General features: G+C 50.0%; 1 protein-coding gene across 3 annotated transcripts in view; it reads right to left on the bottom strand.

The window, feature by feature from the left end:
• Nucleotides 1–1,687: 1,687 nt before the first annotated feature.
• The window catches only part of LOC109740400 (1,4-alpha-glucan-branching enzyme 3, chloroplastic/amyloplastic), a 29,886-nt gene continuing 17,115 nt past the window's right edge, over nt 1,688–14,458 (bottom strand). The window contains exons 15-22 of one of the 3 annotated variants that reach the window (XM_020299453.4): nt 12,285–12,362; nt 12,065–12,172; nt 11,008–11,088; nt 10,764–10,868; nt 3,386–3,471; nt 3,230–3,284; nt 3,021–3,156; nt 1,688–2,459 (exon numbers count right to left, since the gene is read on the bottom strand). In XM_020299453.4, coding sequence (XP_020155042.1) covers nt 3,124–3,156; nt 3,230–3,284; nt 3,386–3,471; nt 10,764–10,868; nt 11,008–11,088; nt 12,065–12,172; nt 12,285–12,362 — 546 coding nt within the window. In that variant the 3' untranslated portion in view covers nt 1,688–2,459; nt 3,021–3,123. The remainder of the gene's footprint in view (nt 2,460–3,020; nt 3,157–3,229; nt 3,285–3,385; nt 3,472–10,763; nt 10,869–11,007; nt 11,089–12,064; nt 12,173–12,284; nt 12,363–14,458) is intronic. The other 2 variants (XM_073504359.1, XM_073504357.1) reach the window with 2 other exon arrangements.

Raw genomic sequence — 14,458 nt, 5'->3', positions numbered from 1 at the left:
CCCTGCAGGGTTAAATCTTTTCGAAAGCCGTGCCCGCATTATGTGGCGACCTGGAAATTTATAATATCCGATTTGTAGAGAACTTGACACTAAACTTCGAATAAAATACACCAACCGCGTGCGTAACCGTGATCACATCTCTTTTCGAGGGAGTTTGGGAAGAGAAAGCGATGGGGTTATGTTTGACTCGTAAGTAGTACAGGATCACTTATTGATCATTACTAGTTGCGACCGTTATGCGTAGTTTACTCTTCCTGTTCTTGTACTCGTAAGGCTGCTGCCAATGCATGGGTGCTTAGATGAGGTGCTAAGCACATTAAATAGCTTAGCAACTATACTCCCCAATGCATAGGCGCTTAGCTTATGGTTGCTAAGCTTGCTTCATTTAATGATTTAGCAACTAAAGCTCTTCATGTATTGGTGGGCTTCCTTCCTTTAAATGTTTTGTCTAGGTTCACGCGCTTAGCATTATTTCTTTCTCGGATCACCACACTCATCTCTCTCCTCTTAAATAACTTGCCACATCAGATTTTTTGCCTACGTGAAAGGCTTAGCACCTGTACAAGATGGAGCATTGGGAGGGGCCTAAGTTTGCTACCATACAATGCTTAGTGCTTGCTGCAACCTCATCACTTATCCATTCCATACCCATTAAACTTTGTTAGTCTTGATACCCACGATAATGAGATTGCTGAGTCCTCGTGGCTCACAGATTACCACAACAACAGTTGCAGGTACATGTAATGCGATGATTTGACGCAAGAGCGATGCTTGCTTGTTTCGAAGTTCTTGTTGCTTCTTCTTCCTCGGTCAAGGGTTAGGTTCCTGGTCGGCAGCCTGGACTAACAAGGTAGATATCGTTCGTGTTTCTCATTTGTTTTCATCCGTAGTCGGATGCTGCTCTTCTGTATGATGTTCGTTGTATTCATGTGGCGATTGTATGCCTTTATATGTATCCCCATCTAGTTTTAAAGTTCTTGAAGTGAGGAGTCCAAATATATAAAAAGTTTCATAAATGAGTGTATAATTTAGAAGATATGATTGTTTTAAATTGTCTAAGATGAAAGAAGTCTATGAATTTGTTCTGCAGGTAGACTGAGAGGAGAGACCTGCATGTGTATCTTCTATGACAAAAGGTGTACTTTGGGCCCATTAAGCTGACACTAATTTGACTAAAAGAAAGATTAAAAAAATATTTGTGCTATGAATCTAGGTGGGTCATACATTCTTACAAATCTCAGAATAAATTAGTGGTCTCAGATGTCTATACCACTATATAGTATACCAATAGCTTCAAATATTAGCCGTTGGATATGCTCCACCCAATGGTCGAGAGATGGCAAATCCGAGCATTACCATCCTTCGGATAAAGTTTTCAAGTTACAGGATTCTGCCACGTGGCCTTCTAATTGAACCCCAACTCTACCATCTCATGTGTTCTAGAAACATCTTATCACATGCTTATTTGATACTCCAATAATAAAGAGACCAGAACAATCTGGATTCTAGAGAGATAAGAACTAAGTTAATTCTTGTCCAATACAATTCTATGGAAGGAAATACATATTCAAATGTATTTTTCCATGCTTTTATTGCACGTACAATTTACTAGTACCGTAAGTGACGCAACCACACAAAATGACTTTGCTGCATTGAGTCTTCCAACCAAAAATATGAGCACCGGAAATTTAAGTCATAAATGAACAAACATCGCTTTTATTAAACTGCTGGTAAGCTCTACAGAGAAACAACATGTAGCGCTCCTGCAAACATCGAACCTACTCTTGATGTTCAAGTTCTCTTCGCACAAAGATGAGACTAGCTAAGTGAATTATTAGCTTTCCGAATACTAACGTCAACAATAGTTGCTGCAGATCATCTGCTCCATTCGTTTCCAATCGATCGACCGACTGTGAAGCTTATAGTTAAAATTAAACCACCGTTGTAACAAATCCAACACATTGCTCCACTATGCTCGATCTGAACCGTATATCGTCAATCGGGCAGCCCACGCGCATCCATGCTCTACCTATGGGGAGTTAACCATTATATCTGGAATGAGGTGATTTCATGAGGGAAATGTTATCCAAGGGACCAAAATCCTGGCGAACACCCCCAGAGCCGTCAGATCTATCCTGGCGAACGCCCCCAGAGCCATCAGATCTAGATCTGACGGTGGCAGTTTTCTGCCAAAATCTCCCGGAATTCAAACAAACTGTACACATAAAATGCCACCCCCTGTCTCACCCAGTACACATAAAATGCCATCAGGGGGTTAGCAAATGCCATCAGGGACTAGCGGGGTCCTTTCAAGATCCGGGCAAGCACCAGGTCTACTGTAGCTGAAATGGCATGTTTTATTTGTGAGAACTTGCTCATGGCCAGAATTTATAGCACAGTCAAAGCTTTTCACTGAGCTTGCCGCGTTGGGGGAGCTTGACTTGTATGCTGCCTCCAATCTGTGAAGGTGATAAATTAAAGCTGTTAAATGTGTAATACCAAATTACGTACTATATTGACATGTGTGTACAAAAATAAGTTGTGCACACATATTTCTATTTTGTACTTGAAGGTGAAACAAAGATCAGCCATGCATTTAATTGAAGTCTGCATATGTTAAACAGAAGTGATTTCCATAATTGCAAACAATTAAGGGTCTGCACCAGACTCTGTGTGTGCATGTGTGCACGTCGTATGTGTTATTTATTTCTGCTAGACCATCGACATTATTTCATTAGAAAGTAGGTCTAAGCCCGGCTTATATTGAAAGCCAAAAATGATCCGCTCGACTAACTAGCAATATTCAGTACAAGAACATAGGTGTTGCGACTATTCACAATATTGAACTATAAAACATGGTATGAACAGATAAATGTTAGTCTAAGTGAAAATATTTCTTATTTAGGCATAACTATAATGTTAAAATTTGTAGCTACGCACGGAGTACTTAGCTAGTGAAAATATTTCTTACTTAAAAAAAAACTATAATGTTAAAATTTGTAGCAACGCACTGCACATACCTCATTTTCGTCACCCATGTTTTCAACTTGAACATTGGCAATGATAGTCCATCTTCGGAGGACATTGATCATTTGGTATGTCACAGTAATTATTGTCGACAGCCTATATTCTCAAGATTCGGACCAACTTGTATACCTGAAAATATGTGTTCTTTTTTTAAGATATGCGTATCTGTCATACAGGCTAATAGTCCTTGTAATCTACATACCTGAGCACTTCTAGATGCTAATGCCAATTCCAAGGAGTTGCGACAGCCATCAGCTCTAGAAGAAAGTTACCCTGCTTAGGTTAGATGCACAGTACTAATACAACCAGAAAGAACAGCAAACAAAAGCATAGATTATCCAGTTGCTGCCAATAATACCTTCTGTCACTAGTCTTTTTCATATACTGACTACTCTTGAGTTCCCCACGGCCACCGTATTTAGTTTCATCCGTGTTTAAAATAAGCTGGTTAAATGTAAAAAAAGATGAATACATATTAACATAATAATACTAGTCCTTGAAGCATATGAGTTCATTGTTTCGGAATGAATTGCTTCCTGAACTGAATAAATGGTGTTATTCTAGACAAAAGATGAGAGATATGGTAACATCTATACAGACATACTCCCTCCTTTCCAAATTATATAGTGCATATACTGTATTCTTCTATTCAAACTTTGTGAACTTTGACGAAGTTTATAGAAAAAATGTCTATACATTTTTATAAATCTGAAGTATACGCACTATAATTTGGCAAAGAGGGAGTATGAGATAGTAACAGAACTAAATCTGATGTTAGCAAGTATTTGCATCAAACTGAGATTCTATGCATTTCATCTGCAAAGCAAATGGAGTTCATTCTGAGCATTAAATTGTTTAATTTATTTGTAAGGCATTTAAAATTATTATTCTCACCATAATAATAATATAGTGGTAGCTCCACTATATCCATGCTATACTTTTTATGACCACAAAAGCAACACTTTCTTACCCAAAATAGAAGTATCAACTTATCTAGGGCTGTGACATAATATGTTGTTAGCACTACAGCTTTGTAGATGTAATAGCTCGTACCATGCTACTCCCTCCGTCCCATAATGTAAGACGTTTTTTGACACTACATCTTACATTTTGGGACGGAGGGAGTACATGATAAAATGTTCTCCCAGTTTCCCTCACTTTGTGGTATAAGACTATGTTTAGAAAAAAAAATGAGTTATTTTCAATTAAGATAGACATGATGCAGAGATTTAAGATTGATAGGAACAAGATCCCTACCAGGACGAGCTCTTAGGTTATAGGGGTGGAAGGGAGGTTGGTGTGGGGGAAGGCGAGGCCGCCGGCCGGCGCTGGGGCGCCGTCGCCGCGCGCGCGAGAGGGAGAGAGGGCGCAGGGGGCGGCGGCTAGGGTTAGGTCTCCCGGCTCTCTTCAGGAAGCCGAGCAAATATCATTGCTTCTGCTTAATCTCAAAACGGGTCCGTACATGAGTTTATATAATCCTCCTAATAAGATAATTGGGCTAAGCCCCTAACACGGTAAGATAACTTGGGCTGGGCCCCTAACTGCCTGCGCCATGAGGCCTCCTCCGGCTATAGTGTATGCCGGTCATAACATCTCTCCCCGCCTGCGCAAACAGCTCGTCCTCGAGCAGAAAGTCGGGAAAATGCTTGCGGAACTCGTCGAGGTGCTCCCAAGTGGCGTCCTCCTCCGGAAGTCCCTGCCACTGAATCAACAAGCGCCACGCACCCCGGCTCTGCTGGGCCTTCAAAACCTTCGCTGGACTGGGAAGTAGACGGCCCTTGGAGGTTGGAGGAAGATCCGGCATGGCCGCCGGTGGCTCGCCGCGGAAAGGCTTCAACAAGCCCACATGGAAAACATCGTGGATGCGAGCGCCCGAAGGTAGCTGAAGGCGGTAGGTGACGTTGCCGATGTGCTCCAACACCGAAAACGGCCCCGCATAGCGGGGACCCAGGTTGTGCTTTGCGCGCGGGTCCAGTGACTGCATAGAGCGGTGAAGTAGGCGCAGCCACACCCAGTCACCCACCGCGAACTCCGCCTCACGGTGGTGGGCGTCGTAGTACTTCTTGGACAGCTGCTGGGCCTGGAGGAGACGCTGGTGCACCTCAGCAAGGATCTCATCCCTGCCGCGGAGAAGCTCGGCCGCCGCCTCGGTTCGGGCCGTCTCAGGCTGGAACGGCAAGATGGGTGGCGGAGGACGACCGTAGACCACCTCGAAGGGCGTGGCACGCAGGGCGGAGTGGTAGGAGGTGTTGTAGCAGTACTCCGCCCAAGAGAGCCAGTCGACCCACGCACGTGGGCGATCACCTGTAACACAACGTAAGTACATAGCAATCACCTTGTTGACCACCTCGGATTGGCCGTCCGTCGGGGGGTGGAATGCCGTACTGAGGCGCAACTTCACGCCTGTCATCCGAAACAGATCGCGCCAGACATGTCCCGTGAACACCGGGTCGCGGTCGCTGACGATCGAGGACGGAAACCCGTGGAGGCGGACGATGCCGTCGAAGAAGGCCAGCGCGACGGAGGTGGCGGTGTAGGGATGACCGAGCGCGATGAAGTGCGCATACTTGAAGAAGTGGTCGACCACCGTAAGGATGACGGACTTGCCGCCCACCTTGGGGAGGCCCTCGATGAAGTTCATGGGGATGTCGGCCCAGACCTGAGAGGGCACCTCAAGGGGCTGTAGCAGCCCCGCCGGCTGCAGTGTCTCCGTCTTGTTGCGCTGGCACGTCACGCAAGACCGCACCCAGTCCCGCATCAGCGCAGGATCGCCGGGGATGTAGAAATCTGCCCGGAGACGGTGTAGGGTCTTCTGCACGCCCTCGTGGCCGGCCGAGTGGGCCAGCAGCAGGGCCTGGTGACAGAGGTCGCCGTGATCTAGCACGAAGAGCCGGCGCCCGTGCAAAAGCAGACCGTCGGCCAACCGCCATGGCTCCTCCAGGTCGCCATCCGCGAGGCGCTGACGGAGGAGCTGCGCGTCCGTGGCGCTAGCGGTAGCTCGGCGGATGTCGTCGATGAAGGCAAAAGAGGGTCCAGAGCGAATGCAGAGGACCACCCCCGCGGAGTCGACGGCGTCCGTGTCAAGGTCAGTGTCGCGGCGGGACAACGCGTCCGCCACGGTGTTGAGACGACCCGAACGGTACTCAACGGTGAAGTCGAAGCCGAAGAGCTTGCTGATCCACTGATGTTGCAGCATGGTGGAGAGGCGCTGGTCCAGCAGAAACTTGAGGCTGTAGTGGTCCGTGCGGATACGGAACAACCGCCCCTATAGATACGGCCACCAGTGGCGCACCGCCTGCACCAAGCCGATGAGCTCCCGCTCGTAAGCCGCGAGCTTGTGGTGGCGCGCGGCAAAGGGCCTGCTGAAGAACTCGAGTGGCCCGTCGCCCTGATGTAGGACGGCGTCAAACCCCATGCCCGAGGCGTCGCAGTCCACCACGAAGAGCTTGTCGAAGTCAGGCATATGGAGGACCGGCCCCATAGTGAGGGCCTGCTTGAGAGTCGCGAACGCCTCGGTTGCCTCCGTATCCCATGAGAAGGCATCGCGGCGGAGCAGGCGCGTAAGTGGAGCCGCGATGTGGCCGAACTCCCGGATGAACTTCCGGTAGTAGCCCGCGAGGCCGAGGAAGCCGCGTAGGGCCCGCGGCGACTATGGCGTTGGCCACGCCACGACGGCCGCCACCTTGTCGGCATCCATGGCGACACCCTCCGCCGAGATGACGTGGCCGAGGTAGGCGACCGATGTCGTACCAAACAAGCACTTCGAGCGCTTGAGGTGCAGATGGTGCGCTCGAAGCTCATTGAAGACAATGGCCACGTGTTGTAGGTGCTCCGCCCAGGACGAGCTGTAAATAAGAATGTCATCAAAGAAAACAAGCACAAACCGGCGCAAGTAGGGGCGGAGGACATCATTCATCAAAGCCTGAAATGTCGCCGGGGCATTGGAGAGGCCAAAGGGCATCACCAAGAACTCGAAGTGGCTGTGATGGGAGCGGAAGGCCGTCTTCACGACATCATCCGAGTGCATCCGCACCTGGTGATATCCCGAACGGAGGTTGAGCTTGGTGAAGAAGCGTGCCCCATGTAGCTCGTCCAGGAGTTCATCCACGACCGGAATGGGAAATTTGTCCTTGAGCGTCCTTGCGTTAAGAGCACAATAGTCGATGCAGAAGCGCCGCGTGCCGTCCGCCTTACGAACGAGGAGAACCGCGCCGAGAACGGTGAGGTCGAGATCCAGATGATGCCCAGGGCAAGCATGACCATGCACTGCCGCTCCAGCTCGTCCTTCTGCAGCTGGGGGTAGCGGTATGGACGGACCGCCGCGGGAGCTGTGCCAGGGAGCAGGTGGATGCGGTGGTCGTAGACCCGGGCTGGCAGGAGACCCTAGGGCTCGTCGAAGAGGTCGCTGTGCTGCTGCAAGAGACGAGCCAACAGGGGCTGCTCGGGCTCGGCGGCGGCCGCCGTCAGCTGTGGGTGGGGCGCTGGTGAGGAAGGGCCACCCATGGCCTCCCACCGGACGCGGCGACCCAGGCGCCAGAAGACCATCGTCATGGCATCGAAGTCCCAGAGGATGGGACCCAGAGTCCGCAAAAAGTCGACGCCGAGGATGAAGTCGAAGCAGCCCAAGTCGATGCCGACGCACGTGATGGTGAAGTGCTCGTCGCCGACACTGATGGGGACATAGCCACGCAATCCTGTGACAGTGGAGGCGATCACTGTTAGAGACGGTGACCCGGAGTTGCTCCCCGCCCGTCGGCTGGAATGCCAGGCGACGCATGGTCGACGCGGGCAGAAAGTTATGGGTGGAGCCCGTATCTAGGGATGGCAGTTTTGCCCATGGGTATGGGTACCCGCGGGTACCCTACCCGAAAACAATGGGTATGGGCAAGATTTGAAGAGATTTTCTACCCACGGGTAATGGGTACCCATACCCACAAAATATATGGGTAGGGCATGGGTAAGAAATTGTGCCCATGGGTAACCCAATGGATACCCAGAAAAATTTAATAAATGAAAATAACTCCTATAACATGTGGGGTTAACATCCAACTCATATGGTTCCACCCTAAATCTCATATTCCTTAAACAAGTCATAGCTCATAGGCTCATAATCACCTGCTCGCCACTCCTCATACGTCCTATGTGACTCCTCAAAAAGATGAAATATCGACTCTTCGCTACCAGACTCTTGTCGAAAACTCGATCCAGCGATCCCCAATTCCCACCACCGCCTTCCACTACATCAGTATTCCACCAACCGCTGCTCATACTCCCCTGATGCCTCCAAGAGGCCACCCACCAGAGGAGGCCACATACGTTCTATACTACTCTACCATGATCACTTGAATTTTGAACTCATTTCTCTACCTCTTGAGAATTTGAATGCTATATATTGTACCCAATGGATACCCATTGGGTATAGGATACCCGATGGGTATGGGCATGGGTGTTAGTTTGTACCCATGGGTATTGAAGTGGGTGGGTATAAAAAGTTTCTATGGGTATGGGTTTGGGTAGAAGGAGGTTGTACCTGCCCATACCCTACCCATTGCCATCCCTACCCGTATCCAGCAGAGCCAGGAGGCGCTCGCCGTGGATCATCACCGGCAGCAGCATAGTCTTCTCCGCTCGTATACCCGCTAGGGCATGGAGGGAGACGACGAGTGCAGTCGCAGGAGCGGGGCCCGGCGCGACATCCGCGGCCTTGGGGGCGGGCAGGGCGTCGAGCCCCTCGATGGTGTCCTCCTCGACATAGTCCGCAGCCTCCAAGTAGAAGAGCCGCAGGCAGACGTGGCCCGGCACGTAGGGCTCGTCGCAGTTGTAGCATAGCCCCTGACGACGACGCTCGAGCTGTTCGGTCGGTGTGAGCCGACGGGACGGGCGAGGCGCAGCCGGGGCGTTGCGCGCCGCTGGAGCCGGGGCAGGGCGCCGCTCCGCTGGTGGTGGCGGCGGCCGGGGAGGCTGGCGGGCGCCCAGGGACGGTAGTGCCTGCTACATGGCCACCGTGCGTCGCTTGAAGGCCCGGGCGTAATACATGGCCGTCTGGAGGTCCTGTGGCCCGCGCATCTCCATGTCCACGAGGATATGATCTGGCAGCCCGCCAACAAACAGCTCGGCCCGCTGGCGAGCCGTAACGCCAGGCGCGTGGCAAGCCAGGGCCTGAAAGCGGTCGGCGAAGTCTTGCACCGTGGAAGTGAAAGGCAAACGCCCAAGCTCCACCAGGCGGCTCCCGCGGATCGGCGGCCCGAACCGTAAGAGGCATAGCTCACGGAAACACTCCCATATGGGGGCATGCCGCACTCGTCCTGTTCGAGGGCGTAATACCACGTCTGCGCTGCGCCCCGGAGGTGATAGGAGGTGAGCCAGGTGCGGTTGGACGCTAGCGTGTGCTGCCCCCTGAAAAACTGGTCACACTGGTTAGCCAATTCAGGGGGTCCTCGGTGCCGTCGTAGGTGGCGAACTCGAGCTTGGCAAAGCACGGCGGCGTGTGGCTGTGGCCGATGGGGGGGGGGGGGGTACGCCTCGTCGGCGCGGAGCTGTGAGGAGGACGGCGCCGAGTAGGTGGGCATCAAGGGCCCCCCTGGAACAGAGGCCCGTCGACGCCGTCGTAGGGACCAGCGGAACTGGAGGGGCCGCCGAACTGCAGAGGCGACGCCGGCATAGACGGGACGTGCGGCTGACCCGGGGCCATCGTGTAGACCGGCGGCGACGATCCGACCAACCAGGCCGGTAACGGGGACGACGACGGGGGAAACCGCACCTGGTGGATGGGTACCCCGGCCGCCATTGTCGGAAGGGCCGGTCCGGAGGTGGCTGGTGGCGGCGGCGGCTGCAGCTGCTGCAGCAGCGGCAAGGCGGGGGCGACGGAGGGCGTCGGGGGTGGCGGCTGCCACGGCAGCTACAGCGGCCAGGTGATGGTGGCGATAGGAGCTGCGGGCTGCGGCCCATAGGATCCCGCCAGGAATAGGCGGATGCCCTGGACCGCCTAGGTGAGGTCCCGGAGCACCGCGGACATCTCCTCCGGAGTGAGGACGGCGGGGGCGACCGCAGGGGCCGTCCCGGCGGCGGAAGAGACCGGTCCGGTCAGGAGCCGGGTGCTGCCCGCGGTGGTCATCGGTGATGAGGAGGCGATCCGCAACGGAACGGTGGTGGTGGGCGGAGGAGGGGACATGATCGAGCCTGAGACAACTGATACCAAATTGATAGGAACCAGGTCCCTACCAGGACGAGCTCTTAGGTTATAGGGGTGGAAGGGGGGTTGGCGTGGGGGAAGGCGAGGCCGCCGGCGCTGGGGCGTCGTCGTCGCGCGCGCGAGAGGGAGAGAGGGCGCAGGGGGCGGCGGCTAGGGTTAGGTCTCCCAGCTCCCTTCAGGAAGCCGAGCAAATATGATTACTTCTGCTTAATCTCAAAACGGGTCCGTACATGAGCTTATATAATCCTCGTAATAAGAAAATTGGGCTGAGCCCCTAACACGATAAGATAACTTGGGCTGGGCCCCTAACTGCCTGCGCCATGAGGCCTCCTCCGCCTATAGTGTATGCCGGTCATAACAACTGACCAAACATATTTATAAGTCAAAAGTCTATGAGAATATTATAATTTCAAGTGTTGTAGAATTTTATGATATAATGTATTGAGTTGAATAATTTATGTTGAGAATTTGTTAAATATTCAAATTAAATGATGACAATTTTGTGCATAGCTAACAGAAATAATGCTTGGTATAAATAAGTTACTTGGTATTCCCCAGCTTCATCCACACCAACACGATACAGTTGATAGGGGACTTCTGGATTGAAATTAAATACAAAAAGGAAAGGCCCCCTGGTGAAAGATATCACCTGCCAAAGTGAGTAAAAATGATTAGCAACAGTATAAGTTCCTGATAAAGCATAATTGGTTTCAGAATAAAAACAACTGTATGTTTTCTATTAAGTTATAAGTAGGTTTGAGCTATTAATAACTGAAAAACTTCCATACCATGTTTGTATCGTCACAGTGATGAACATTGAGTGAACCTCTCGAAGTTACCCTTTCATTTTCATCCAAGCTCATTATATCCTGGGGTAAAATTGCTGAGTTAGTAGGATTAATCTCCTCAAGGTATAAAATCAACACTTGAATGATCTGAAGCCTATAATAGTTGAGGAAAAAAAATAACTTTTGACGAAACATCAAAAGTTCCTTGCAGATCCAGTATTCTAAATAATAACACTTTTGGGTTGAATATATTGTGACTAGCACAGTGTAGTAAAAAATGTGACACTTCACATTTCTAACTCATGCAATGTCTGACATATATCCCTCAACTTAACTTTAGCTACACATACAGACAAAATATTTAAGATTGGCAACAGAAAATTACCCTCAATAGAAGAGCCAATATTACAAATACACAATTATTATTTTTGGTCAATGAATAAGCTGGTACGGAACATCCACAATGTAATAATTAATTAGAATTATTAACACGAATAAGAACAAATTCAAGCTACATGACCACTCTATAAGAACTATAATACTGCAACTTTGAAAATCTCCAAAGCCCAGCCCCCATGCTTGACTGGTAAACAAACTAGCATCTCTTTTGTGTTTCATGCTTGCTTCACATGAAGAGTTAACATAGAGTAACTACATTATAAACCTCAAGCAATATGCCCTTATATGCTACCATACACTTTTAACTTACTTTAAATATGGTTAACCACATACGGGCAACAGGGCCACCTATACATGGGTCAACCCATATAAATGCCCTCCAGTGGGTCCCCAGGTTCACCGTAGTCAACCCATATAGTAGTATTGAGCGAAAGAATGGAAGATCATTGTTTTCAACCAACACAGGACAGGGATAACTTCTGCGACTAAGTCTAAGCTGATCTTACTGACATGATTTTGATAAAAAAGAAACATGCAAAACATATGCGCTGTATAGCAGACAATCAAAGCTCCATGATCTGGCATAAGAGTTTTAGTTTGCAGTGACAAGTAAACTGACAAGTAATTTTAAATCCCTTCCAAGAAAATAGTTACATACCTTGTCAAAATTGAAAATATGCTTGTGAACACCCTTGTCCAATAGTTCCCACTGCCGACAAGCTAGGTGGAAGGAATACTCATTGCTTGACATAGGAAACTCAACCCTCTGCAATCATTCAACAAAGAACTTAAACGCTCTTGTACAAATTGAGTACGAATCCAAAATTCTGGGAAGAAATAAAGACTGTTAAATTCTAGAAACCATGTAAGTAGCTCACCTTTGGATGAGCAAATTCATTACCCATGAAATTGAGATATGCACCTCCACTCGTTGTAAAAGTAATTAACTTGATTATCTGAAACACGTTGAAAAAGATTGAAAGTGGCAGGAAGTAATTGTTAGCACTTCAACTATTTGCCAGTAAAGGTTGTTACTAGAAATACCATGAATATAAAGACCCCTCAGTTCACCACTTACTAAAGTCACTTAGCTTTCACAGTTACTAGTTTTAAGTCTTTGACATAAAGATGATAATATAGCAGAGGGCCCTTCCTGTTGATCAAAATAGGACAAGCCCCAGCAGCATACGCCCATGTACCAGTGAACATGGTTGGATATCCAGCCGAGCTGCTTACCGTAACCACTACTCCAGAAAATAAAGAGCTTCCTTACGAGAAGATCATATTAAGGCTTGCTGGTTCTATGTTTATCAAGTCGCCCACTCTAGGCATCTCCCTGACTGGCAACTGAACTCCCAGTGGTACAGGTGACCAAGTTGTCGACCAGTAAAAAGAAGCAGGTCGAACAGGTTGAATCTGTGGAAATGTGCTTAAAGTTGGGGTGTTTGGATACCCCATATGGTTGTTAGTGATGTCTTTTGACCTTTTGCATTCAGTCTCTTGGCATTCTCCTGTAGCCTTTTGGCATCCTCATGTATGTGTATATATGTTGGCTTTGGCCTCCTATAATACAAGTTGCTATTCTCAACATGGTATTAGAGCTCTAGGTATTTTTTTCCGCACGCGCAACTCGTGCTCTCCCGATCCAATCTCCTACACGCCCGCCGTTGCTTTGTTTTCTGCCGGCCCATGATTCTGCTGTTGCCTGCGTTCATCTCCAGCTACAGGAGCTTCACATCCAGCTGCTGTGTGGAATCCAGTGTTTCAGCACTGTGTGTTGGATCCCATCGGACTTGGTCCCGATCGATCCAGCCGCTCATTCCTCCTCCAAGGTCGTCTCCTGTTGCTCGCCCCATCCGCGCCGCTGCTCTTTCGGCCGCCCGGCGCCCCTCCGACTCCGGCTGCTACCACCACCGGCCCCTTCCGCTCGTCGCTGCCGGCGGCCCGTCCTGCCTCGATCGTGGCTCCCTGCCGAGCTGGTGGTCCTGACGCGGGTCGTCGTCTCCACCCACCAGTCGCGAAGTCCGGCTGATCGAGGTCCCCTGCTGCTCGAGGTTCGACCTCTACCGTGGGCCTTTTGTCTCCCTGGTCGGTTCGCTGCCACTGTTTTCTGCCTGACTGACTTTCGTCTGCATGGATTGATTACATACTAAAAAAAAAGAGAAGAAAAAGACAGAAGAGGAGCATCATGTCTTCGACATCATTGGGCTATGTCGCCGTTCCACGCTGTCCGGTGATTTTTGATGGTGCTAACTATGCTGAGTTTGCTGCCTTTATGCGCATTCACATGTGTGGCCTTCGTTTATGGGGAGTTCTTTCCGGCGAGGTTCCTTGTCCTCAGCGTCCAGTTCCTCCTGTGGCTCCTATCCCACCGCCACCTCCACCGGATCTTGGCGCAGATGCTTCTGATGATGATAGGGCTGCAGCCCGGGTTGCTGCCAATGATGTGGTCGCTGCTTATGACCAGCAGGTCGCGGTTTATTCGGATGCTCTTTCCATTTATCGTGATGATCTGACTGCTTATACTCAGTGGTGTGATGATGATGCTCGTGTTGCGGCTGTCCTCACTTCCACTGTTTTACCACAGTTTGCATCTGAGTTTATGGGCCTCAGTACTGTGTTTGAGATGTGGACTCGTCTTCGTCAGCGCTATCAGCCCTCTGGTGATGCTCTCTACTTGTCTGTGGTACGTCAAGAGCATGCTCTTCAGTAGGGAGACTCCACTATTGATGAATTCTACACTCAAAGTTCTGCTATCTGGCGCCAGCTTGACAACCTTCGCACTGCTGTTTGTGGCACTTGCGCGTGTTGCCAGACTCTGAGGTTCGACTTGGAGTTTCAGCGTGTCTATGAGTTTCTGTCGCGGCTCCGTGGAGAGTTTGAGCCTCGACGTGCTCAGTTGTTTGCTCGCGGTCGTGTTCCTATTTCTAAGGTACTTGTTGAGCTTCGTGCTGAGGAGACTCGCCTCCGTGGTGCTGGGTTGCATCAGGTCCCCTCTGTGCTTGCTGCTCGAACTGCTGCTCCACCAGTGATTTCTCGCTCCAATGCCCCA

Source organism: Aegilops tauschii, chromosome 7 (assembly GCF_002575655.3).
Source record: "Aegilops tauschii subsp. strangulata cultivar AL8/78 chromosome 7, Aet v6.0, whole genome shotgun sequence".
NCBI classification, from domain to species: domain Eukaryota; kingdom Viridiplantae; phylum Streptophyta; class Magnoliopsida; order Poales; family Poaceae; genus Aegilops; species Aegilops tauschii.
Note: the sequence above shows the minus strand (reverse complement) of the source record. Positions and strands in the feature narration are given on the sequence as shown.